The 27,898-nt window shown below is 47.1% G+C and overlaps 1 protein-coding gene across 1 annotated transcript in view; it reads right to left on the reverse strand.

Annotated features, from left to right (window-relative positions):
- Window positions 1-8,792: 8,792 nt before the first annotated feature.
- The window catches only part of RNF212B (ring finger protein 212B), a 332,977-nt gene continuing 313,871 nt past the window's right edge, over window positions 8,793-27,898 (reverse strand). Inside the window, exon 5 of the mRNA XM_085643138.1 lies at window positions 8,793-8,912. Coding sequence (XP_085499264.1) covers window positions 8,793-8,912 — 120 coding nt within the window. The remainder of the gene's footprint in view (window positions 8,913-27,898) is intronic.

The raw sequence follows: 27,898 nt of genomic DNA on the forward strand, positions 1-27,898 counted from the left end.
TTATATACTCTATCCCATCTACTGTGGCATTGCTCCAAACTACACTGCTACTGGACCGACATACTTGCAGATATTGACCAGATGTTTAATACTGACTTACCCCGTTTTCCTAGTTACATCCTCCTAGGTCTCCCCAATGCACTGACACCCTTTTCGATCCCCAAGAGGGAGAGCTATCTCTCTAGCGATCTGTGCAATGAAACCGGTCCTGCTATCCAAATGGGCCACGGATGTAGTGGCCACACATACTGATTGGTTACACAAGCTTTGGGACCTACTCAGTATGGAGAAGCTAACGGCCTATGAGGAGAACACCACACAGTTCTTTGGTTTGAGAAGACATGGGGCACCTGTTTGAAATTAATAAAAAAAATGAATATTAAAATCTCCGACTAACAAAACAACATGTGGTAGGTTATGTCTAGCTGCATATGATTCCAAAAAATATCTTAAGACCAACAGATGTTCCTCGGAATTATAAAAGTTGAGCAAAGGAATTATAAAATTTGGAAACTAAAAGAGTTAGTGTTTTTTAATTCTAACTGCACCGCCAACAGAGAACTGGACTCTGTTCCCACCTGCATAGACTCACACTTAATGTTTAGGACTAACAAGGTCACTAAACCCCCCCTTAGCTCTGCCCAATTGCGAAGCTAAAACTGGAGAAAAACACGAAATATACCCATCCAGAAAGAACAAATTATTCCTTCTTGTAGGACGACTTTATTTTGTTCTAATAATAAACTTAGCCAGCTCTTTTTATCCCTTTTATTAGACAGCCGTGATATTTTCCAACACATAGCCTTAGAAAAAGAGCCAAGCTTGGTTACTAAATTTGTGGGGTGATTGGCTACATTGTATGCTGACCTTTCCTCCTTATGTGGGGAATCTATCAACATAGGAGTCAGTCAATCGTTGAAATCTAGGGTACTCTGTGGGAGGAATTTATTGGACACCTTAATAGCAGCTACTTGTTCCCTCCTCCCGTGGAGACTCTGCATGCCTTCCAGCATTCTTCTCCCCCTATTGGGAAAGAGGCCATTTGGCACATAGAAAAATCCTAGTGGTAGCACTTTCATATCTATGGAACATGAGCCATCTGTGTTATTACCAATCCCGCTATATGCTATATCCGGAGAATTAAAGTTAAAAACAATACAGCCCCCTCTCAATTTCTGCCTCTGACCTACCCAGCTCACTCTTCTGGCCATAACGATGTGTGTGGACAAACATTTCCCAACCTCTTCTTGACTATTACACCAATGTATGATCTTTCGGATAAGCTTGAAATTGGCAAGGATCACACCTGGTCTCAAGAGTGGAAAGTCTAAAGAGCAATCTATGTCTATCTCCGTCGACCAGGCTGAGGGAGACTGAGTTCTCCTTGGGTGCTGGCATAACTAGGCTGTAGGCCCATCACTGACAGGGGAGGACTGTGTAAAGAGGAGGGGCGAGCCCCTGCATTAGCTAAGCAATTGTTTTTTTCAGGTGTCCCAATTATATTCAACTTCTTTGCAGCTGGACCCTTATTGTCTTGCATTCCCCTTTCACGTTCTTCTATGATAGTGTTACTTGAATAGGTAGAAGGGGTACATGGATGAGTCCTAATGTGGGCTATATGATCAGATATGACCTCCGGGGAGCACAGAACTCTACCCCCATCCTAAAATAACAGGCGGGTCAAATTGGCAACAACAGTTTCTAAAGTGGAAGCCATCAACCTCACTTTTTACTACTTTTACAATATTGTCCAATAAACTGTTAAATTAAACAAGGCCTCCGACTCTGTTTAATTCTGTACGCAACAGAGACAATGCACATAGGCTCCTCTTGTACCAGAGTGGCAAATGGTTTCCCAGAGACTAAAGCCATCTGTTTGTCTTTTTTGGGGGTTGATTTCCCTTTGCTAATTTTAGGTCGGGCTCCCAGCTCTTTCTTATTCTTAGGGAAAAGAGTCAGATCAGGAAAAAGAGCGCAAGGTGGCATAAGGGTCTTAACTGGAGTAATCCTCTTTGGCGCCATATCAGGCAGGACAGGTCCTCCTCAGGTGCCAAAATCGCATCAACCAGGTCTCTGGGGCTTCCCTTAGATGTCACACTGTGTATGCTATTGTCCGCACTCATGCCCAGTTTTTTTTCTACGTTCAAAATTTCTTTGTTGAGTTTCCCCACTGCTGACTAAGAAACAAGATGATGGATTCACACTGACCTAGTACCTTCGAGTGGGGTGGGCCATGATTAGCAGTGGATTTCCATTTGCACTTTGTGAAGAGGTGCAAACATACAGGGGTGGCACAGTTCATCATCAGGCGCCCGCACTTGGCCTGGGTTTCACCCGGGCACTGCCAGCGCCGCAGGTGAAGGTACTGCGCTATATAGCGCATATTCAATCAGGGCCACCTGCAGATGGGTGGAGGGGCGCCGCCTTTAAAAAAATGTTTAAACCTTTATTTATAACATAACATAATAACATAATGAACAAAAAACATCACGGCTACAGTGCAGTAAAAACATAGGTGAAACAATAAGTTTGCGTAGAAAAACCGTAATACTTTGCTAGTCACTACAGTTCGGAGCAATCAAGGCAAAATACTTCAAATAGGAGAACATGAGCAATTATTAGTCCACTCAGGGACCTAGGAAGACCAGAGATGCGCAGCAATAAAGCATACAATGCACTCAAAAGTCAGCAGGGCAGCAATAGCTGGTTATCCCACCACTAGTTGTCAGTATCGACATCCTCCTTACTGAGGTCTCTGCCAGGAGACAGAAATCGGTCACACAAGACACCTATGCTTCCACATCATCCTGAAGTTTTTCGTCAGTTCTACTACTCTTCATATATATATATATATATATATATATATATATATATATATATATATATATATATATATATATATATATATATATATATATTACCTACTGGTGGTCGCCAGTAGGTAGTTATAGTTAGGACCCTGTTTCCATAGAAAATCCGCAACATTCTATTTGGAATAACTTTGGCGCCGGTCGACGAATCCTCGCGAAATTTTCAAAACTAATGGGGCGCTACGCTCCGCTCCTACCCTGAAAGTCTCGGGGGGATTCGTCAAGCGGGGGCTGAGAAAAAAGGGGGGTCCCAAAACGCGTTTTCCCCATGCATTTTTCCATAGGACCTTTAGACACAGCTACAGCCCGAACGGCTGAACAGAATTACTTGTAATTTGGCAGAGAGGTAGTCCTCAGGTCAAGGAAGTGCCTTTTGTAGGTCTGGTGTAAATCTGTTCAGTAGTTCCTGAGAAAATAGCATTTAAATCAATATATATATCTGTAAGCGCGCTCCGAGCGCGCACCGTAAGCTTACCGTACGCGTACGGTGCCGTGCGCGAGCGCGATTCTGATTGGCTGTTAGATCTTAGTAAACATTCGAATCGGTCGAAACCAGGAAGTGTCGGCCGCCATTTTCTCTCTCGCACTCTGAGGGGGGGAGGAAAAACAAAGTTGGATATCATAAAAAGGGGGCAGGCTAGACAGCTCCTAACCACCTAGCCTTGGTTATGGTGTGCTAGAAGGCCATCCAAAGCCAAAAAATATTTTTTTTTTTTTTTTTTAAAAACGCCGAATACGCTTACCGTACCCGTACGGTGAAAAATTAAATAAAAAAAAAACAAAATCCATATATATCCCCCCCCCCCCCCGTGTGCAAAAGGTGCCCGCAGGACACCTTTTCTGCATGGCATATGAATTAACTGAACATTTAATAGAAAACCTTTCACAACGAAGCGCATAATATGTCCTCCGTGTGCGGACGGTGCGCGAAGGGCATCGTGCGTACATGGCCCATCCAGCGTAACGTGGGCACGCGGTGCGCGTAGCGCACCGCGTGCCCACCGTGCGTGCACGGCACTAACTGCGTTAAGTGGGTGCGCGAAGCGCACCGCGTGCTCACTGTGCGCGCACGGTTCGCGAAGCGCACCGTGCGCGCACGGAACGAACTGCGTGAAGTGGGCGCGCACGGCACGAACGGCGTAAAGTAACTTAGCATTTAAAAAAACGTACAAATTCACTGAAAAAACCATAGGTTTCACACACGTTATAGTTAGGAATTAGCATTTAAAAAACCTTGCAAATTCACTGAAAAAACCATAGGTTTCACACAAGTTATAGTTAGCTGTACATTTTACTCGTAAAAAACCAATGAAATTCCACGTTATAGTTAGTGCAGGCAACTATAACTCACGCGACCGCAATCCTCTGCTGATGCTAATACTGTATTTAGACACTTATTTGCCCATGTCTTCTTCCATTAAATTTTAGCTATACATATATTACAAATATTTTTTTTTCATAAAGACACATATGTCATTAGCAGAGGATTGCGGTCGCGTGAGTTATAGTTGCCTGCACTAACTATAACGTGGAATTTCATTGGTTTTTTACGAGTGAAATGTACAGCTAACTATAACTTGTGTGAAACCTATGGTTTTTTCAGTGAATATATATATATATATATATATACTCTGCCAGGGACCACATCACCACATCCCTTACCCAACGATTCACTGATGGTGCCCACTGCCACGTCCATACAATAGCAATGCTCCTCCTGGCCAACACCAGCGCTAATTGCAGAAACTTATAGGGCATTTTCTTCCCATTGGGACTCAGCATGCTTCCCAGAAGGCAAAACTAGGGTGTAAGTGCACCCTGCAATGCCGTGGTGTGTACAAGTCTACCCAAGTCTACCCACAACCCAGGGGCGTAACACCACTGCCACAACCAATGTCCAGTAACCATACACCAGCGAGCATGCCCATGCCTAGTGTAGAAAATCTGTGCCTCCAAAACTACAGGACAGGAAGAAGCTTGATCTGGATATAGGTGGCTCAGTGCCAGGAGCGTCACGTAACTATGATGAAGGAAGTTAAAATTATTGAGCTTAAAGTGTGCATCACTGGAGACAGTCAGTCAAAGTGCATACTCTAGCCCAGATCTCATCGGCCATAGATTTTCCCAAGACCGTCTCCCAAGCCTCCCGAACCCTCAAGGGCCCGCAGGCAACATCCGCCCTCATATACCAGCAAAACCAGGTGTCTCCTCCCAATTTCCCAGGACAACAGAACCCACAGGGTGCCAGACACCAGAGGGGCTGCCAGGAAGGTCCCCAGGTCTGTTAAGCCAGGCCCGCATAATGTAGAAAGGTGCCCAGGTCCCACACCAAAGGAAAGCCGTGTATCCTCTGAGGAGATAAAAGTCTCTTCTGGACATCCCAACTGTTCACTGTACAATAAATGTGCATAATACAAGATAATACATATACCTAAAAGTGCTGATCTTCAGCAAACACTCCGCCCACTGAAATGACTTCTGGTGGCCAGCAGAACTTGGACCCACTCCGAAACACCACGCTCGCAACCTCGGCATCATCCTGGACAGCTAACTCTCTATGAAACATCAGGTCAACACGTCTCCACATGCTTGCAAAGTTTTCAAGTGGCTTCCCATCAGCACCAGAAAAACGGTGATGCAGGCCCTCATCACCAGCCAGCTGGACTACAGCACACACTCTATGCAGGCACCACCACCAAACTCATGAAAAGACTCCAGACGATTCAGAATGCAGCTGCCAGACTGATCCTCAACCGGCCCAAGAGGACCCACATAATCCAACACATGAAAGACCTCCACGGGGTCCTTGTCAAGAACAGAGGCCAATTCAAGCTTATAAACCACGCCTACAAAGTCATCCACGACCAAGGACCCACCTATGTAAACCATTGCCTGCATTTTCATTGACATCCCAGGAATCTCTGCACCACACACCTCGCACAGATACCATGCATCTGCCACGGCGGAGGACGCTCCTTCTCCCACCATGCCGCCACAACCTGGAACGCCCTCCACCTCCACACCTCACCCTCGCTGACCCACTTCAGGAAGGGCCTTAAGACCTTGCTCTTCGACTGATACCTGCAGCATAGCGCCTGCATAACCTCCTAGGTCATAAGCCGCGCCATACAAGTACAACTTGATTGATTGATTGATTTCTCTTGCTGACTCTGCCATCTTGATTACTACAGCACTCTGCATAGGGTGGGACAGAGACGCACAGCCAGTCCAGAGATTCAGCACCAATTAAAGTGTATTTAGAGGAACCTGCACACTATCCATCCCAATAAGACCATTATTGTAGCAGTATGCGAAATCCAGTAAAGACAGACACTTTAAACATAAGCAAATAAATTGGATTCACAGCTCACAAAGATAGAATTAGCCTATTCTACAATTACTCAGTGCCACAGTCCCAAACACACATTGTCAATGACTTATAAGGGGATAACATAGGGCTGAAGCTGCTGATGGGGGCTACAGTGAAAGTTATCATTCTATTTTCCAAATCTGACCAATGTTACTGAATCATGCCACTACACAATCAAAAGGCAACATAGATATTGTGAGGATACATGTTAGCATATCACTTTATCAACTAGAGTATCAACGGTAAGATGCCACGGCATGCAATCCACATTTATCTCAGTCTAATCTGTTATAATCAATCCTTGTCACTCATGGTGGGGTTATTTTGGAGGGACACAGTTAGTCCTGATCTAGGGCTACAGGGTACAGACCCTTGATGTGCTGCTCAAAAAAGTCAATTGTGACTCCAGAAGTGAACAAGCATTTGCAAAGTCAATAGGTCTTGCCTATGTGAGATCTATTGGCTTTCTTGCAGTAGAGTGGTGTGGCATGGCATGGAGTGACATTGTGTGGCATGGATTGGATTGGCATTGTGTGGAGTGACATTGTGGGGAGTGGAGTGACATTGTGTGGTGTGAAGTGGCATTGTGTGGTATGACATTATGTGGAGCGGCATTAAGTGGCGTGGAGTGGCATTATGTGAGGTGGACTAGCATTTCGTGAAGTGGCACTGTGTGGAGTGGAGTGGCCTTGTGTGGTGTACAGCGGAGTGGCACGGAGTGGAGTGACACTGTGTTACGTTACGTGAAGTGGAGTGGCATGGAGTGCAGTGGTATTGAGTGCTGTGAAGTGGAGTAGCATTGCATGGAGTGGAGTGGCACTGTGTGGAGTGACATTGTCTGATGTGGAAAGCAGTGAAGTGGTAGTGTGTAGTGTTGAACTCTGTGGAATGGAGCAAGGTGGCATTCCGGTGAGTGGTGTGGCATCGTCTGGCATGGAGTGGAGTGGCACTGTATGAAGTGGGCTGGATGGGTAGGGTGGCGTTGCACTGTGTGGCGTGGATTAGCATTGAGTGGCATGGATTGGAATGGAGTGCTATTGCATGGCGTTGAGTGGCTTTGTGTGATGTGGGGACAAGTGGAGTGGCATTCAGTGACATGGAGTGGTATTGTGTGAAGATGAGTGGCACTGTGTGGAAGCGTGTGGCCTGGAGTGTAATGGAGTAGCATTGTGTGGCATGGTGTTTATTCTTCATTTTTTAATCATAATGTCATCACTGGCCGTTTACACATTCTCCCGCCGGCATGATTTTAAGTTTGGCTTAGCTCTAATTCTATCCTAAACTTGACCATCATCTTGCGCTATATATTTTTTTTAATTGTGTATTGTAATGGTTTTCAGTAATCACACAATGAACTTCATTCATTCATTGTGTGGCATTGAGTGGATTGTATTGTGTGGCGTGGAGTGGCATTGTGTGGTGTGGAGTGGACTTTAGTGGTGTGGAATTGTGTAGCATGGTTTAGAGCACAGTTGGATTGTGTGGCATGGAGTGAAATTGCGTGGAGTGGAGCTGTGTGGCACGGAGTGGAACTGTGCACCATAAAGTGGAACTGGGTGGCGGGTGGTGGAATTGGGTGGTGTGGAGTGGAACTTTGTGCATGGAGGGAAATTGTGTGGCATGGAATTGTGTAGCATGGAGTGGAATTGTATAGCATGAATTGTGTGGAGTGGATTGAATTTGTGTTGCGTCGAGTGGAATTGCGTGGTGTGGAGTTGAGTGGCACTGTCTGGCGTGGACTGGCACTGTGTGGTGTGGCATTATGTGGCGTAAAGTGACTGTGCAGTGTGGAGTGGAGTGGAATGGCAATGAAGGGAGAGGAATGGCCTAGAGTGGAGTGGCATTGTGTGGCATGGAGCGGAGTAATACAGCTGTTCATTGGGTGGTTGTTTCCCAGACAGGACCGAGTATAACGTCAACTACTAAAACCTGCGTTTGGTAATTTGCAAATAGGTTGTAAATGAAGCATTGATGTATAGACTTCATGACTAGAAGATGAAAAACTGCGATAAACAGAAGGAAACACAGTGATTCGCTGAGCGCAAGAGAAGTTCACAGATAGCCATAACAATTGACAGATAAAGGAAATGGTGAGGATACGCAGTGCGCCAGGGAATGGTGAGTGGTTGAATACATCCCATGGTGCATGGCAGTACTGGCCGAGCAAACCTTTTATCTAAATAGCTTTGCAATGTTACTTAAAGTCTTGTTACCACGGAGAGGTCTATCAGCTCTTTAGGAATATCTGAGACCAAGGGTGTAAGAATAGATCTAACATCACTTTCATCAAACAGAGGCCTCTGGGATGAGGACTGTCCGGTTAGTGTGTGCATGATCAGACGACATGATTAAGCAATCCTGGAGGTTAAATTTCTAGCCAATTCTAGGAGATATACATCCCTGAAGGTGGCCTTGTGTATGTGTGATGGGAGAATTATCAAAAATAAGTAAATATTTGCTATTGATCTACAGAAGGTGAATTTAACAATAAACCGGTTGGCAACATCTATAGACTGGAAATCACATATTACTACGGGTAAAGAGATCACGCATTACTTCTCCTGCTGGTTAATCTTTGATGTGGCCTCTTTTATAGTCATCTGTGCTGCTACAAGCTGCTTTTTGTAGAAAGAGATTAGAAGTTCGTTCTGCTGCTTCTGGAAGTTCCAAACCTGTAAGAAAGTCAAGAAAAGAGAGTAATTTCGATATGTTTTCCATGAGAAAATTAAAGGCAGGAACATTCACTACAAATATCCTACACTTCCACACATTCATTACACACACAGAGTTCTCATCAAAGGACAGATGTTCATTATTCCTCAAAGTCATAAGATCTGTACTGTATTATAGTATTTCATAGCACTTACTACCCCTTATAGATGGGATAAGTGTAAAAAGACCTAGGGATTTATGACCTTCTGTGCCGCTTGTTGATCAACAAATTGCCAGAGTTTTTTTTTTTACACACTTTATTGGTGACTGCTGTACGTTCTTATGTTTACAACATATAACCATGCAAAATACAGTCTTTTGGGTTTTCCTCCCTCCCATGCCCTTTATCCCCTCAGATAATTACAACAAATCCAATGTCTCCCATCGTATCTGAGAGGGGAATTCTGCATCTTGCATCAGTATCCGAATAATAGGTGCGTTTATAAATTCAACCCCCAACTTGCCCCCATCCCCCCCTCTTATCCCACCCTAGCCCTCTCCTGGTCGGTCGAACTGTCGCAGTATCCTCACTAACAGGGAACACATTATGAGAGCTATCTGCTTCGGGGGTATCGCATACTGATCTAGGTCCCAACCTTCCAACTCCCCCAGTCGTACCGCCCTAAATAGACTCGCCCTGATTATTTAACAATGGCGAGGTGTCCGGTATGGGGGCCAGATCTATTGCTTCCAGTGCTATTAGTGTGGCCTCCCATTCTAGGGAAATATGCCTCTTCCTCAGCCCTCTCTCCTCCTCCCTCCTGAGGGCCACCCCCTCCGCCCTGCCCCACTGCAGCATGTCCGTCTGCCATACCGTAACAGCGGGGCTTCTGGGGGATTTCCACCTCATAGTGATCACCCTGATTGCTAAGATGAGGGCGAGATCCACAAACCTTATCTGCGCCTTCTGAACTTTAGGACGTTTGCGAAGGCCCACCAGGCAATTCAGGGAATCGTCTGGGATCAATAGGTGTGTTGCTGTGGCCAGGGAATGTCGTACCCCTCCCCAGTACTCCCTCAGTCGGGGGCAGGTCCATAGCATATGGAGAAATCCCGCCTCGTCCTCCCTACATCTGGGGCAACTATGGGGTGAGTCCGGAAACATACGATGAAGTCGTTTTGGTGTGAGATACGATCTGTGTAGTACCATTGTTTGTATGAATTTAAGCCGCACGTTGCGCGACACTTTTTTGGGATGCTCCAGGATGCATTTCCATGCATGGTCGGTGAGTTCCACGCCAGCGTCCGCCGTCCACTGCTCCCTAAGGGAGGTGAGGGCTATCGCCGCGTGTATTCGCACTCCAGCATACAACCATCGCACTAAGTGTCTCCCTGGTCCCATATAGTAGAGGAGATGTACTAAGTCGTGCTGCGGAGGCTCAGTCCGCTGTGGGGCCCAGGTGTCTCTAATATAGTGTGTGGTAGCTGCGTGTAAGAGATATAGTCTTGACGGCGCCCCGTGACTTGTAGGAAAGTGTCGTGGTCCATCAGTGTGCCATCCCCAAAAAACGCTCCCACCTCCGCTATCCCGCTATCCGTCCATGCCTGGAGTCTAGTCTGTGTGAGTCTTCCCTGTGGCGTGGGCATGCCTAAGAGAGGTATGTTCCCGGCGTACGGGGTTGCTACCGATGTGTATGTCAGAGCCTTCCTCCAGCAAACCAGGGCAGTCCTCAATAGAGGGGGACAGTCAGTGGGGACACATGCTCTCGGCAATAATAGGGTGTGTAGTTCCCCAATGTGCAGTCTTTGTGGTGTAAACCCAATCTCACCAAGGTTCCTCCCCGCCGTCCAGTAGGATAACCACTGTAGTTGACTAGCGTAGTAGTATCCTCTGAAGTCCGGGACCCCCAGGCCTCCGTTCCGCGTCCCCAGCTGGAGCTTCCTTAGACTTATCCGTCTCCGACCCTTACCCCATATAAGGGTGAGCAACAGGCTGTCAAGCGACTTAAAAGTAGATTGTGGGAGGTTCACCGGCAAATTCACAAAGTAGTAAAGCAGCCGAAGCAGCATCACCATCTTAGCGATGGTAATTCGTCCCATTACGGAAAGGGGCAGGGAGGACCAGAAGCCCACACTGGCCCGGAGCCCCGTTATTGCCCGTTGGATGTTGCCATCTATCTGGTCCTCCTGCGTTCGATATACCTGTATGCCAAGGTATTTAAGAGTAGTGGGAGCCACCCCGAAGGAGTGAGAGCCAAAACGCACCTGCGTCGTGTGTGCTGATTCTTGGAAGAAGTAGCATATCGATTTGTCAGGGTTGATAGCCAGACCCGATAATCGCTCAAACGCCATGAATGCGTCCGAGAGGGGGGTCGTATCTGTGGTAAGGTCCTGCAAATATAGCAGCATGTCGTCTGCATAAATAGACAGCAAATGGTACACTCCGTCGATACAGACACCAAGTTGGTCCGCCGATCGTCGGAGTGCCAGGGCTAACGGTTCTAATGCCAGCACGAACAGCAATGGGGACAGAGGACATCCCTGCCGGTGAAGAACCTTTACAACGCAACTGTTACAACGCACTACACTTACAACAACATTTTTACAACGCAACATCCACTACAACGCATTCCATTACATAGCATGACACTACAACGCATGTTTAAAAACTACCTTTACAACGCATTCCATTACATCGCATACTACCTTTACAACGCATACAATTACAACGCAATCCAACACTTACCCTACTGTTGCACCCCCTGGAGTTAGAATAGTAATTTTTACCCCTATACTATGCGTTGTAATGGTATGCGTTGTAAAGGTAGTATGCGATGTAATGGAATTCGTTGTAAAGGTAGTTTTTAAACATGCGTTGTAGTGTCATGCTATGTAATGGAATGCGTTGTAGTGGATGTTGCGTTGTAAAAAATGCGTTGTAAGTGCATGCGTTGTAAAAGTGTGCGTTGTAACGACATACATCCTCCCTGCCTTGTGCCGTGATGTATGTTGTAGGCCTCAGAGATATACCAGCCCGTACGGGCCATGACCTTCGGAGACGTGTATAATAAACGGACCCATTGTAAATATGTGTCCGGAAACCCAAAGTGGCGGAGCGTTGAAAACATAAACTCCCACGACAGGGAGTCGAACGCTTGTTTAAGGTCCAGCGCAATACATCCTGCCCGGCGGTGTGTACTTGGGGTAGCCGCCATAACCGCGTGCAGCCGTCTGGTATTCAGGGAGGTGCTGCGGTTTGGGAGGAAGCCGCACTGGTCTCCGTGTATAAGTGCAGGAAGATGTGGCTGCACGCGGTTGGTTAGGGCCTTACTCAGTATTTTGTATTCAGTAGCCAGCATAGAGAAGGGTCTATAGTTTGCCATATCCAATTCGTCTCTCCCCGGCTTGGGTATGGACAGGACCAGTGCCTGCATCGTGGAATCTGGTAATCGTCCCATAACAAATTGCCAGAGTTAGTACCTGTGCTGCAGACATCTCACCTTGGGAGCAAGGAGCGTCAACCACTAGGGGACTGTAAATGTTTTTTTCTTTTTTATAGAAACACCATAAGCAGATCTGAAACTATGGGCGATTAAGCCTGTTTTCATATCTGTCTGCCACATATTTATCAAAAAGGCAGAATGCCCTGCACCACAAGTTTTCCTCATTCCAAACGATGAGTAATCGAAGGAACAAAAAATGCTTGAGCAGTCCAACACTGTCAGAAACCTGGCAATGTACTTAAATTAATGATAACTGCAATAACTTAATTACACTACCAGGGACACGACAGTGGTTGGAAGCAAGTTTCCAAGTATAGAAGCCTATGCATGGCGTCTGCCAGCTAAAGTGCTAGGAGGACCACGCAGGTAGGAGCCACACACAAGCTTGGCTGCAGGGGAAGTTGTTTTCAAAAGCATTGTCAGGGGTCATAGAAATTTAATTATCTAAATGTATTTATTAGTAAAGCAATTACATTACCTAGTCTCTGGTGGTGCTCCTAAAAGCAACTGTGTTGTTGCTGCAGATCGGAGCATAAAAATTCTCCCTACTTCCATGGACAGAGTAATTCCACAGTCATACGCACATAAACTCATCATAAGCTAGGGCCCATCACACCAACAGTCATTCTATTACTCTATCCACACTGAATATACGAGAGAACTCCTAAATCAATCTGCATCTAAACTGAGGTCAATGCGACCTAATTGATCAGTCTTGAGTCATGATTTAAACAATAAGAACATATTTGGAAACTCAATAAATGACAAAGAAATAACCACCCGACACTGTGATTCAAACAAAAGGTTATTTTATCTAAATTAGTTCAAATGGAAATCAATCAATAGCAAATCATTATTCTCATAGTTACCTATTCTAGCTAAATGTCAGGACAGGTCTCTCAAAGAGTCTCCCGAGTCGCCGTCCTCTTGATCAGCATCGATCCTCTCGAGCATAAGTTCAGGAAGAAGTGGCCTCAGACCCTCTCTAGTCTAACAATATTTATACTAAAATTTACACATTAAAAGTTACAAACAAGCTCCAAACGTCCGTTGAGCAGAGCGAGCAGGGAAGGATGTTGACTCGCAACATTTAGAAAAAACCTCCGCTCTCGAATATCTCAAAAATAAAAACACGGAAGAAGGAAGCACAAACTAAACAATGCAACATTCATGGATGCTCTTCTCCGGAATTATAGTGAAGCCACTGCGAGATTATCAAATGTTCATTGTGGCTACTGTTCCTTGCCAAGGATAGCTGGAGTCGAGCCCAGAGCTGCTGTCCTCACAGAAACTTTTAATACAGTCATCAGAGGCCGAGGTCAGGTTTTCAACCATATTCAGCGAGGCCTCTCTTCGTATTTCATCTACTCAAATGCAGGCTGTAAATATCGGCCATCTTTCAGTAGGCCAAAATGGACCATCTTAATTAAAAGAAACACAAAACAACGTTACTACATCGTAATGATTATACAGTGTTAATCCCCACTAATACCCTTATGTGTATGTAATTATCTAGCCATCTGCAGCATAAAAGAGCATTAAAAGCGTATTATTTCAAAGCGCAAACACATAACAAATAACACTTTAGCCACACATATTTAATTAATTTGCTCACCAACTTAGTTCACGTATTAATTAAGACCCACGTGTGATTTTCTCATTAGTAAGGTTGATTAGTAAAAACCACTCAACAGCAATTAATATCTAGTAATTAATTCTTAATAGTTTTAATTATGACCAATAGAACATAAACTGAAGTTCAAGTTTCAATAGAAAACCCTGCTCCAGCAATCCCCCCTTTGGTGATATATTATCACCACAAAAACCAACCCAAAAAAATAAATAATAATTTAGTCCCCATTTCTTAGGAGAAATTCAAATGTCTTTTTGAACAACATTACACACCAGTCTCTCTTTCATCATCCCTTCTCGATTCTAGGTACACACTCTCCCTAAATTTTTCTAATTCTATTTCTTGTGGGTCTCTCTTTGAACTCTTTTGTTTCTTTTCAGTATTTTCTCTTATTATTTTCTTTTTCCCTCTCCTGTTTTTACAACACAAACACCCTAATCTAAGTATCAATAAAGCAACAATCACACATGTCAATGGAAACAATATCTTACCAAATATGGTACTACCTATTTTAGCAATAAAAATTTTAACAGCAATCATTTTATTAGCCATTTTAGTCCAGATACCTTCAGCTTCCAGTGGTACTAATTCTTCATGCAAATCTGTCATATTTTTGATATAGATCTTCAGATCTCTGCTTTCGTCAGGAATGTAAGTGCAACAATGTTGAACCTTCAGCATTCCACAGACTCCACCCTCTTTGGCCAATAGAATATCAAGGGCAAGTCGATTTTGCATAGACATGGCGCGTAAGGCAACCATCTCCGTATTTACTAACAAAAACCCTCCAGCGGTGCTTGTCGATAAGCGATCCACCACTGTTGACAGTTTCCGAATTCCATATGCATTTAATGAAATTCCCACTGCTGGAATTAAAGCTCCAAAAATATCTCCTACAATTTCTGACCAAGTTTCTCTCTTAAAGCGTGTTAGTAGATTAATCTGTTCTGCATCTTCTATCTTATCTATATGAAAAATCTTAGGGAAGACCAGGCCAACATAACATGTGCCATACCAATGGTCAGGCAACCTGTAATAAGCCTTATTCCCACAAATATAATACACTCCCGGGAAAACTGGATCTTCTCCTCCCTTGAATCCCCATCCGGTTGCAATAAAGTATGTATCATGACACTCACTAGTCCCAACAAAATAATTATCATATTGGGATTTCTTTCTGGTAATGCATAGTTTACCCTTCTGTGGTGCATCTAAAGCCAAAGTTGGACTGGCCCCTCTCTTCAACTCCTTTCCCATCTCAATATCCCATATTGTCTCACTCATTTTGTATTCCCCTGCCTTCTCATGCATGCTCACTCTCCTTTTCTCTACCATATCTAGGAAAGCCTTTTCTTCTTCTTTCAAATTGCAAGTTAAATTGTTTCTAAAAATGTAATCTAATGTTAATTCTTCTGTTTCAATAAAAATCTCACCAAAAAATGTTAGCTTCTTTAGCAGGATTCAGTTTTTTACTCATAGGCAATTGCCCAGAAATGTTATCTTTATTAGACATCACATAATCTATTTTAACTAACAAATAAAAAACACTACTTAACCCCTTCGCTGCTAGGCCTTTTCCCCTCCTGCGCTAAGCCCTTTTTGGGCTATTTGAGGTAGTGCGCGCTTAGGCCCCTGTAACTTTTTGACCACATTAGGTATCCACGCCAAATTTGCGTCCTTTTCTTCCAACATCTTGGGGATTCTAAAGGTACCCAGGGTTTGTGGATTCTCCTAGAGGGTTCCCAGAAATTAGTCAAAATACAGCAATTTCTTTTTTTTTTGTGAAAAATGTGAAAAACGGGCTGCAAATGAAAGCTTCTGGGTTTTTCTCTGCAAATGGTATCAAAAAAGGGTTTGTGGGGCTGAAATCACAATTTCTCCAGCTTTTAGGGAATGACAGACTTTTGTTAGAAAACCAACATTTTTTACACAGTTTTGGCATTTTTCTGGGACATACCCTATTTTTGCTATTTTTTGTGCTTTCAACCTCCTTCCAGTTAACGGTAGAAAAGGGTAACAAAACAATAATGGATCCTGGAAAGCTATACATTTTTGAAAAGTAGACAAAATTCTGAATTCAGCAAGGGGTCATTTGCGTAGATCCATCAAGGTTTCTTTATAGAAATTTACAGGCAAATATAGGAAAAATTAAACATTTGTTGAAAAAAGCAGCCTCTTGAGTCAACGTTTTTACCTGTAACTTCTTCGAATTATGACATCTCTTTGAAAGCAATGTACCGTTACATCCGGTAGACCTTCCTGGTTGTGGGGACATATAGGACTTGTAGGTTCACCAAGAGCCCAACGAACCCAGAGTAGAAAAATGAGCAGCATTTTGTAATGTTTTTTTTTTTTGGTCCGGGTATATAGCAATTATTGTGGGAAAATGTATACTTGGAAAAATCGGTATGAAAGTCACCTATGTATTTCTGAAATGGGAACAAATTACAGAGTTCAGAAACAGTGCATATTTGCACATTTTCGAAATTAGGAATACTCATATTTGCATGACAATTATTGGTCATTTTTCAAAATGACTTTTTTTTTACACAATGTCTTTCATTTGGAAGGGAGAAATGCATCAAAAATCAATAGGTAATAACAGTTGCTTTACAAATTTGAACTACCCTAAGTCTCCCGAGAAAAATGGTACCTCACTTGTGTGGGTAGGCATAGTGCCCACGACAGGAAGTGGCTCAAAACCACATTTTCACACTGAAAATTTACACTTTTTTTGCAAAGAGTCTAGCTGTAGTTTTTTAACCCTAGCCCTGCCGGCACCTAGGGAAACCTAGCAAACCTATACATTTTTGAAAACTAGACACCCAGGGGAAAAATTGACAAAAAAAACACATTTTCCCCACATTTCTGTGATGGAAAGTTCTGGAATCTGCGTGGATCCACAAATTTCCACCCACCCCGCGTTCCCCAAAGTCCTACGAGAAAAATGGTACCTCACTTGTGCGGGTCGGCCTAGTGCCCGCGGCAGGAAACGGCGCAAAACGCAACGTGGTTTTGCAGTGAAAAATGACCCTTTTTTTGGCAAAGTGACTAGCTGTAGATTTTGTACCCTAGCCCTGCCGGCACCTAGGGAAACCTAGCAAACCTATACATTTCTGAAAACTAGACACCCAGGGGAATCCAGGATGGGGTGACTTGACTGCCTCCCACCATGGTCTGTTACCCAGAATCCCTTGCAAACGTAAAAAATTGACAAAAAAAACACATTTTCCCCACATTTCTGTGATGGAAAGTTCTGGAATCTGCGTGGATCCACAAATTTCCACCCACCCCACGTTCCCCAAAGTCCTACGAGAAAAATGGTACCTCACTTGTGCGGGTCGGCCTAGTGCCCGCGACAGGAAACGGCGCAAAACGCAACGTGGTTTTGGAGTGAAAAATGACCCTTTTTTTGGCAAAGTGACTAGCTGTAGATTTTGTACCCTAGCCCTGCCGGCACCTAGGGAAACCTAGCAAACCTATACATTTTTGAAAACTAGACACCCAGGGGAATCCAGGATGGGGTGACTTGACTGCCTCCCACCATGGTCTGTTACCCAGAATCCCTTGCAAACGTAAAAAATTGACAAAAAAAACACATTTTCCCCACATTTCTGTGATGGAAAGTTCTGGAACCTGCGTGGATCCACAAATTTCCACCCACCCCGCGATCCCCAAAGTCCTACGAGAAAAATGGTACCTCACTTGTGCGGGTCGGCCTAGTGCCCGCGACAGGAAACAGCGCAAAATGCAACGTGGTTTTGGAGTGAAAAATGACCCTTTTTTTGGCAAAGTGACTAGCTGTAGATTTTGTACCCTAGCCCTGCCGGCACCTAGGGAAACCTAGCAAACCTATACATTTTTGAAAACTAGACACCCAGGGGAATCCAGGATGGGGTGACTTGACTGCCTCCCACCATGGTCTGTTACCCAGAATCCCTTGCAAACGTAAAAAATTGACAAAAAAAACACATTTTCCCCACATTTCTGTGATGGAAAGTTCTGGAATCTGCGTGGATCCACAAATTTCCACCCACCCCGCGTTCCCCAAAGTCCTACGAGAAAAATGGTACCTCACTTGTGCGGGTCGGCATAGTGCCCGCGACAGGAAACGGCGCAAAACGCAACGTGGTTTTGGAGTGAAAAATGACCCTTTTTTTGGCAAAGTGACTAGCTGTAGATTTTGTACCCTAGCCCTGCCGGCACCTAGGGAAACCTAGCAAACCTATACATTTTTGAAAACTAGACACCCAGGGGAATCCAGGATGGGGTGACTTGACTGCCTCCCACCATGGTCTGTTACCCAGAATCCCTTGCAAACGTAAAAAATTGACAAAAAAAACACATTTTCCCCACATTTCTGTGATGGAAAGTTCTGGAATCTGCGTGGATCCACAAATTTCCACCCACCCCGCGTTCCCCAAAGTCCTACGAGAAAAATGGTACCTCACTTGTGCGGGTCGGCCTAGTGCCCGCGACAGGAAACGGCGCAAAACGCAACGTGGTTTTGGAGTAAAAAATGACCCTTTTTTTGGCAAAGTGACTAGCTGTAGATTTTGTACCCTAGCCCTGCCGGCACCCTGGGAAACCTAGCAAACCTATACATTTCTGAAAACTAGACACCCAGGGGAATGCAGGATGGGGTGACTTGACTGCCTCCCACCATGGTCTGTTACCCAGAATCCCTAGCAAACGTAAAAAATTGACAAAAAAAACACATTTTCCCCACATTTCTGTGATGGAAAGTTCTGGAATCTGCGTGGATCCACAAATTTCCACCCACCCCGCGTTCCCCAAAGTCCTACGAGAAAAATGGTACCTCACTTGTGCGGGTCGGCCTAGTGCCCGCGACAGGAAACGGCGCAAAACGCAACGTGGTTTTGGAGTGAAAAATGACCCTTTTTTTGGCAAAGTGACTAGCTGTAGATTTTGTACCCTAGCCCTGCCGGCACCTAGGGAAACCTAGCAAACCTATACATTTTTGAAAACTAGACACCCAGGGGAATCCAGGATGGGGTGACTTGACTGCCTCCCACCATGGTCTGTTACCCAGAATCCCTTGCAAACGTAAAAAATTGACAAAAAAAACACATTTTCCCCACATTTCTGTGATGGAAAGTTCTGGAATCTGCGTGGATCCACAAATTTCCACCCACCCCGCGTTCCCCAAAGTCCTACGAGAAAAATGGTACCTCACTTGTGCGGGTCGGCCTAGTGCCCGCGACAGGAAACGGCGCAAAACGCAACGTGGTTTTGGAGTGAAAAATGACCCTTTTTTTGGCAAAGTGACTAGCTGTAGATTTTGTACCCTAGCCCTGCCGGCACCTAGGGAAACCTAGCAAACCTATACATTTCTGAAAACTAGACACCCAGGGGAATCCAGGATGGGGTGACTTGACTGCCTCCCACCATGGTCTGTTACCCAGAATCCCTTGCAAACGTAAAAAATTGACAAAAAAAACACATTTTCCCCACATTTCTGTGATGGAAAGTTCTGGAATCTGCGTGGATCCACAAATTTCCACCCACCCCGCGTTCCCCAAAGTCCTACGAGAAAAATGGTACCTCACTTGTGCGGGTCGGCCTAGTGCCCGCGACAGGAAACGGCGCAAAACGCAACGTGGTTTTGGAGTGAAAAATGACCCTTTTTTTGGCAAAGTGACTAGCTGTAGATTTTGTACCCTAGCCCTGCCGGCACCTAGGGAAACCTAGCAAACCTATACATTTTTGAAAACTAGACACCCAGGGGAATCCAGGATGGGGGGACTTGACTGCCTCCCACCATGGTCTGTTACCCAGAATCCCTTGCAAACGTAAAAAATTGACAAAAAAACACATTTTCCCCACATTTCTGTGATGGAAAGTTCTGGAATCTGCGTGGATCCACAAATTTCCACCCACCCCGCGTTCCCCAAAGTCCTACGAGAAAAATGGTACCTCACTTGTGCGGGTCGGCCTAGTGCCCGCGACAGGAAACGGCGCAAAACGCAACGTGGTTTTGAAGTGAAAAATGACCCTTTTTTTGGCAAAGTGACTAGCTGTAGATTTTGTACCCTAGCCCTGCCGGCACCTAGGGAAACCTAGCAAAACCATACATTTTTGAAAACTAGACACCCAGGGGAATCCAGGATGGGGTGACTTGACTGCCTCCCACCATGGTCTGTTACCCAGAATCCCTTGCAAACGTAAAAAATTGACAAAAAAACACATTTTCCCCACATTTCTGTGATGGAAAGTTCTGGAATCTGCGTGGATCCACAAATTTCCACCCACCCCGCGTTCCCCAAAGTCCTACGAGAAAAATGGTACCTCACTTGTGCGGGTCGGCCTGGTGCCCGCGACAGGAAACGGCGCAAAACGCAACGTGGTTTTGGAGTGAAAAATGACCCTTTTTTTGGCAAAGTGACTAGCTGTAGATTTTGTACCCTAGCCCTGCCGGCACCTAGGGAAACCTAGCAAACCTATACATTTTTGAAAACTAGACACCCAGGGGAATCCAGGATGGGGTGACTTGACTGCCTCCCACCATGGTCTGTTACCCAGAATCCCTTGCAAACGTAAAAAATTGACAAAAAAAAACACATTTTCCCCACATTTCTGTGATGGAAAGTTCTGGAACCTGCGTGGATCCACAAATTTCCACCCACTCCGCGTTCCCCAAAGTCCTACGAGAAAAATGGTACCTCACTTGTGCGGGTCGGCCTGGTGCCCGCAACAGGAAACGGCGCAAAACGCAACGTGGTTTTGGAGTGAAAAATGACCCTTTTTTTGGCAAAGTGACTAGCTGTAGATTTTGTACCCTAGCCCTGCCGGCACCTAGGGAAACCTAGCAAACCTATACATTTCTGAAAACTAGACACCCAGGGGAATCCAGGATGGGGTGACTTGACTGCCTCCCACCAGGGTCTGTTACCCAGAATCCCTTGCAAACGTAAAAAATTGACAAAAAAAACACATTTTCCCCACATTTCTGTGATGGAAAGTTCTGGAATCTGCGTGGATCCACACATTTCCACCCACCCCGCGTTCCCCAAAGTCCTACGAGAAAAATGGTACCTCACTTGTGCGGGTCGGCCTAGTGCCTGCGACAGGAAACGGCGCAAAACGCAACGTGGTTCTGGAGTGAAAAATGACCCTTTTTTTGGCAAAGTGACTAGCTGTAGATTTTGTACCCTAGCCCTGCCGGCAACTAGGGAAACCTAGCAAACCTATACATTTTTGAAAACTAGACACCCAGGGGAATCCAGGATGGGGTGACTTGACTGCCTCCCACCATGGTCTGTTACCCAGAATCCCTTGCAAACGTAAAAAATTGACAAAAAAAACACATTTTCCCCACATTTCTGTGATGGAAAGTTCTGGAACCTGCGTGGATCCACAAATTTCCACCCACCCCGCGTTCCCCAAAGTCCTACGAGAAAAATGGTACCTCACTTGTGCGGGTCGGCCTAGTGCCCGCAACAGGAAATGGCGCAAAACGCAAAGTGGTTTTGGAGTGAAAAATGACCCTTTTTTTGGCAAAGTGACTAGCTGTAGATTTTGTACCCTAGCCCTGCCGGCACCTAGGGAAACCTAGCAAACCTATACATTTCTGAAAACTAGACACCCGGCGGCTTCCAGGGAGGTATGGCTTGCGTGGATCCCCCAAAGTTTCCTTACCCAGAATCCCCTGCAAACCTCAATTTTTGCCCAAAAAATCACTTTTTTCACACATTTTGGGGTGGGAAAGTAGTGGCATCACCGGGCTCACACAAATTTACCACCACCCAGCGTTCCCCCAGGTCTCCCGGTAAAAATGGTGCCTCACTTGTGTGGAAGGCCCAAGTACCCGCGGCAGGCAAGGGCCCCAAACGTAGTGAGGCGACATCAAGATGGCCTATCGCCAAACCACCTGGTTTTGCAAGGGGGGTCACTTTGGTTTTTGGCCCGGTGCGCGGCGGCCATCTAGGGAAACCTACCAAACCCAGGCATTTTTGAAAACTAGACACCCGGCGGCTTCCAGGGAGGTATGGCTTGCGTGGATCCCCCAACGTTTCCTTACCCAGAATCCCCTGCAAACCTCAAATTTTGCTCAAAAAATCACTTTTTTCACACATTTTGGGGTGGGAAAGTAGTGGCATCACCGGGCTCACACAAATTTACCACCACCCAGCGTTCCCCCAGGTCTCCCGGTAAAAATGGTGCCTCACTTGTGTGGGAGGCCCAAGTACCCGCGGCAGGCAAGGGCCCCAAACGTAGTGAGGCGACATCAAGATGGCCTATCGCCAAACAACCTGGTTTTGCAAGGGGGGTCACTTTGGTTTTTGGCCCGGTGCGCGGCGGCCATCTAGGGAAACCTACCAAACCCAGGCATTTTTGAAAACTAGACACCCGGCGGCTTCCAGGGAGGTATGGCTTGCGTGGATCCCCCAACGTTTCCTTACCCAGAATCCCCTGCAAACCTCAAATTTTGCTCAAAAAATCACTTTTTTCACACATTTTGGGGTGGGAAAGTAGTGGCATCACCGGGCTCACACAAATTTACCACCACCCAGCGTTCCCCCAGGTCTCCCGGTAAAAATGGTGCCTCACTTGTGTGGGAGGCCCAAGTACCCGCGGCAGGCAAGGGCCCCAAACGTAGTGAGGCGACATCAAGATGGCCTATCGCCAAACCACCTGGTTTTGCAAGGGGGGTCACTTTGGTTTTTGGCCCGGTGCGCGGCGGCCATCTAGGGAAACCTACCAAACCCAGGCATTTTTGAAAACTAGACACCCGGCGGCTTCCAGGGAGGTATGGCTTGCGTGGATCCCCCAACGTTTCCTTACCCAGAATCCCCTGCAAACCTCAAATTTTGCTCAAAAAATCACTTTTTTCACACATTTTGGGGTGGGAAAGTAGTGGCATCACCGGGCTCACACAAATTTACCACCACCCAGCGTTCCCCCAGGTCTCCCGGTAAAAATGGTGCCTCACTTGTGTGGGAGGCCCAAGTACCCGCGGCAGGCAAGGGCCCCAAACGTAGTGAGGCGACATCAAGATGGCCTATCGCCAAACCACCTGGTTTTGCAAGGGGGGTCACTTTGGTTTTTGGCCCGGTGCGCGGCGGCCATCTAGGGAAACCTACCAAACCCAGGCATTTTTGAAAACTAGACACCCGGCGGCTTCCAGGGAGGTATGGCTTGCGTGGATCCCCCAACGTTTCCTTACCCAGAATCCCCTGCAAACCTCAAATTTTGCTCAAAAAATCACTTTTTTCACACATTTTGGGGTGGGAAAGTAGTGGCATCACCGGGCTCACACAAATTTACCACCACCCAGCGTTCTCCCAGGTCTCCCGGTAAAAATGGTGCCTCACTTGTGTGGGAGGCCCAAGTACCCGCGGCAGGCAAGGGCCCCAAACGTAGTGAGGCGACATCAAGATGGCCTATCGCCAAACCACCTGGTTTTGCAAGGGGGGTCACTTTGGTTTTTGGCCCGGTGCGCGGCGGCCATCTAGGGAAACCTACCAAACCCAGGCATTTTTGAAAACTAGACACCCGGCGGCTTCCAGGGAGGTATGGCTTGCGTGGATCCCCCAACGTTTCCTTACCCAGAATCCCCTGCAAACCTCAAATTTTGCTCAAAAAATCACTTTTTTCACACAATTTGGGGTGGGAAAGTAGTGGCATCACTGGGCTCACACAAATTTACCACCACCCAGCGTTCCCCCAGGTCTCCCGGTAAAAATGGTGCCTCACTTGTGTGGGAGGCCCAAGTACCCGCGGCAGGCAAGGGCCCCAAACGTAGTGAGGCGACATCAAGATGGCCTATCGCCAAACCACCTGGTTTTGCAAGGGGGGTCACTTTGGTTTTTGGCCCGGTGCGCGGCGGCCATCTAAGGAAACCTACCAAACCCAGGCATTTTTGAAAACTAGACACCCGGCGGCTTCCAGGGAGGTATGGCTTGCGTGGATCCCCCAACGTTTCCTTACCCAGAATCCCCTGCAAACCTCAAATTTTGCTCAAAAAATCACTTTTTTCACACATTTTGGGGTGGGAAAGTAGTGGCATCACCGGGCTCACACAAATTTACCACCACCCAGCGTTCCCCCAGGTCTCCCGGTAAAAATGGTGCCTCACTTGTGTGGGAGGCCCAAGTACCCGCGGCAGGCAAGGGCCCCAAACGTAGTGAGGCGACATCAAGATGGCCTATCGCCAAACCACCTGGTTTTGCAAGGGGGGTCACTTTGGTTTTTGGCCCGGTGCGCGGCGGCCATCTAGGGAAACCTACCAAACCCAGGCATTTTTGAAAACTAGACACCCGGCGGCTTCCAGGGAGGTATGGCTTGCGTGGATCCCCCAACGTTTCCTTACCCAGAATCCCCTGCAAACCTCAATTTTTGCTCAAAAAATCACTTTTTTCACACATTTTGGGGTGGGAAAGTAGTGGCATCACCGGGCTCACACAAATTTACCACCACCCAGCGTTCCCCCAGGTCTCCCGGTAAAAATGGTGCCTCACTTGTGTGGGAGGCCCAAGTACCCGCGGCAGGCAAGGGCCCCAAACGTAGTGAGGCGACATCAAGATGGCCTATCGCCAAACCACCTGGTTTTGCAAGGGGGGTCACTTTGGTTTTTGGCCCGGTGCGCGGCGGCCATCTAGGGAAACCTACCAAACCCAGGCATTTTTGAAAACTAGACACCCGGCGGCTTCCAGGGAGGTATGGCTTGCGTGGATCCCCCAACGTTTCCTTACCCAGAATCCCCTGCAAACCTCAATTTTTGCTCAAAAAATCACTTTTTTCACACATTTTGGGGTGGGAAAGTAGTGGCATCACCGGGCTCACACAAATTTACCACCACCCAGCGTTCCCCCAGGTCTCCCGGTAAAAATGGTGCCTCACTTGTGTGGGAGGCCCAAGTACCCGCGGCAGGCAAGGGCCCCAAACGTAGTGAGGCGACATCAAGATGGCCTATCGCCAAACCACCTGGTTTTGCAAGGGGGGTCACTTTGGTTTTTGGCCCGGTGCGCGGCGGCCATCTAGGGAAACCTACCAAACCCAGGCATTTTTGAAAACTAGACACCCGGCGGCTTCCAGGGAGGTATGGCTTGCGTGGATCCCCCAACGTTTCCTTACCCAGAATCCCCTGCAAACCTCAATTTTTGCTCAAAAAATCACTTTTTTCACACATTTTGGGGTGGGAAAGTAGTGGCATCACCGGGCTCACACAAATTTACCGCCACCCAGCGTTCCCCCAGGTCTCCCGGTAAAAATGGTGCCTCACTTGTGTGGGAGGCCCAAGTACCCGCGGCAGGCAAGGGCCCCAAACGTAGTGAGGCGACATCAAGATGGCCTATCGCCAAACCACCTGGTTTTGCAAGGGGGGTCACTTTGGTTTTTGGCCCGGTGCGCGGCGGCCATCTAGGGAAACCTACCAAACCCAGGCATTTTTGAAAACTAGACACCCGGCGGCTTCCAGGGAGGTATGGCTTGCGTGGATCCCCCAACGTTTCCTTACCCAGAATCCCCTGCAAACCTCAATTTTTGCTCAAAAAATCACTTTTTTCACACATTTTGGGGTGGGAAAGTAGTGGCATCACCGGGCTCACACAAATTTACCACCACCCAGCGTTCCCCCAGGTCTCCCGGTAAAAATGGTGCCTCACTTGTGTGGGAGGCCCAAGTACCCGCGGCAGGCAAGGGCCCCAAACGTAGTGAGGCGACATTTGGGAAAGGCAATGTTGATGTTGCCTCACTACGTTTGTTGTCCTTGCCTGCCGCGGGTACTTGGGCCTCCCACACAAGTGAGGCACCATTTTTACCGGGAGACCTGGGGGAACGCTGGGTGGTGGTAAATTTGTGTGAGCCCGGTGATGCCACTACTTTCCCACCCCAAAATGTGTGAAAAAAGTGATTTTTTGAGCAAAAATTGAGGTTTGCAGGGGATTCTGGGTAAGTAAACGTTGGGGGATCCACGCAAGCCATACCACACTGGAAGCCGCCGGGTGTCTAGTTTTCAAAAATGCCTGGGTTTGGTAGGTTTCCCTAGATGGCCGCCGCGCACCGGGCCAAAAACCAAAGTGACCCCCCTTGCAAAACCAGGTGGTTTGGCGATAGGCCATCTTGATGTCGCCTCACTACGTTTGGGGCCCTTGCCTGCCGCGGGTACTTGGGCCTCCCACACAAGTGAGGAACCATTTTTACCGGGAGACCTGGGGGAACGCTGGGTGGTGGTAAATTTGTGTGAGCCCGGTGATGCCACTACTTTCCCACCCCAAAATGTGTGAAAAAAGTGATTTTTTGAGCAAAAATTGAGGTTTGCAGGGGATTCTGGGTAAGGAAACGTTGGGGGATCCACGCAAGCCATACCTCCCTGGAAGCCTCCGGGTGTCTAGTTTTCAAAAATGCCTGGGTTTGGTAGGTTTCCCTAGATGGCCGCCGCGCACCGGGCCAAAAACCAAAGTGACCCCCCTTGCAAAACCAGGTGGTTTGGCGATAGGCCATCTTGATGTCGCCTCACTACGTTTGGGGCCCTTGCCTGCCGCGGGTACTTGGGCCTCCCACACAAGTGAGGCACCATTTTTACCGGGAGACCTGGGGGAACGCTGGGTGGTGGTAAATTTGTGTGAGCCCGGTGATGCCACTACTTTCCCACCCCAAAATGTGTGAAAAAAGTGATTTTTTGAGCAAAAATTGAGGTTTGCAGGGGATTCTGGGTAAGGAAACGTTGGGGGATCCACGCAAGCCATACCTCCCTGGAAGCCGCCGGGTGTCTAGTTTTCAAAAATGCCTGGGTTTGGTAGGTTTCCCTAGATGGCCGCCGCGCACCGGGCCAAAAACCAAAGTGACCCCCCTTGCAAAACCAGGTGGTTTGGCGATAGGCCATCTTGATGTCGCCTCACTACGTTTGGGGCCCTTGCCTGCCGCGGGTACTTGGGCCTCCCACACAAGTGAGGCACCATTTTTACCGGGAGACCTGGGGGAACGCTGTGTGGTGGTAAATTTGTGTGAGCCCGGTGATGCCACTACTTTCCCACCCCAAAATGTGTGAAAAAAGTGATTTTTTGAGCAAAAATTGAGGTTTGCAGGGGATTCTGGGTAAGGAAACGTTGGGGGATCCACGCAAGCCATACCTCCCTGGAAGCCGCCGGGTGTCTAGTTTTCAAAAATGCCTGGGTTTGGTAGGTTTCCCTAGATGGCCGCCGCGCACCGGGCCAAAAACCAAAGTGACCCCCCTTGCAAAACCAGGTGGTTTGGCGATAGGCCATCTTGATGTCGCCTCACTACGTTTGGGGCCCTTGCCTGCCGCAGGTACTTGGGCCTCCCACACAAGTGAGGCACCATTTTTACCGGGAGACCTGGGGGAACACTGGGTGGTGGTAAATTTGTGTGAGCCCAGTGATGCCACTACTTTCCCACCCCAAAATGTGTGAAAAAAGTGATTTTTTGAGCAAAATTTGAGGTTTGCAGGGGATTCTGGGTAAGGAAACGTTGGGGGATCCACGCAAGCCATACCTCCCTGGAAGCCGCCGGGTGTCTAGTTTTCAAAAATGCCTGGGTTTGGTAGGTTTCCCTAGATGGCCGCCGCGCACCGGGCCAAAAACCAAAGTGACCCCCCTTGCAAAACCAGGTGGTTTGGCGATAGGCCATCTTGATGTCGCCTCACTACGTTTGGGGCCCTTGCCTGCCGCGGGTACTTGGGCCTCCCACACAAGTGAGGCACCATTTTTACCGGGAGACCTGGGGGAACGCTGGGTGGTGGTAAATTTGTGTGAGCCCAGTGATGCCACTACTTTCCCACCCCAAAATGTGTGAAAAAAGTGATTTTTTGAGCAAAATTTGAGGTTTGCAGGGGATTCTGGGTAAGGAAACGTTGGGGGATCCACGCAAGCCATACCTCCCTGGAAGC

This window comes from Triturus cristatus, chromosome 1_1, assembly GCF_964204655.1.
Source record: "Triturus cristatus chromosome 1_1, aTriCri1.1, whole genome shotgun sequence".
Classification (NCBI taxonomy): Eukaryota; Metazoa; Chordata; class Amphibia; order Caudata; family Salamandridae; genus Triturus; species Triturus cristatus.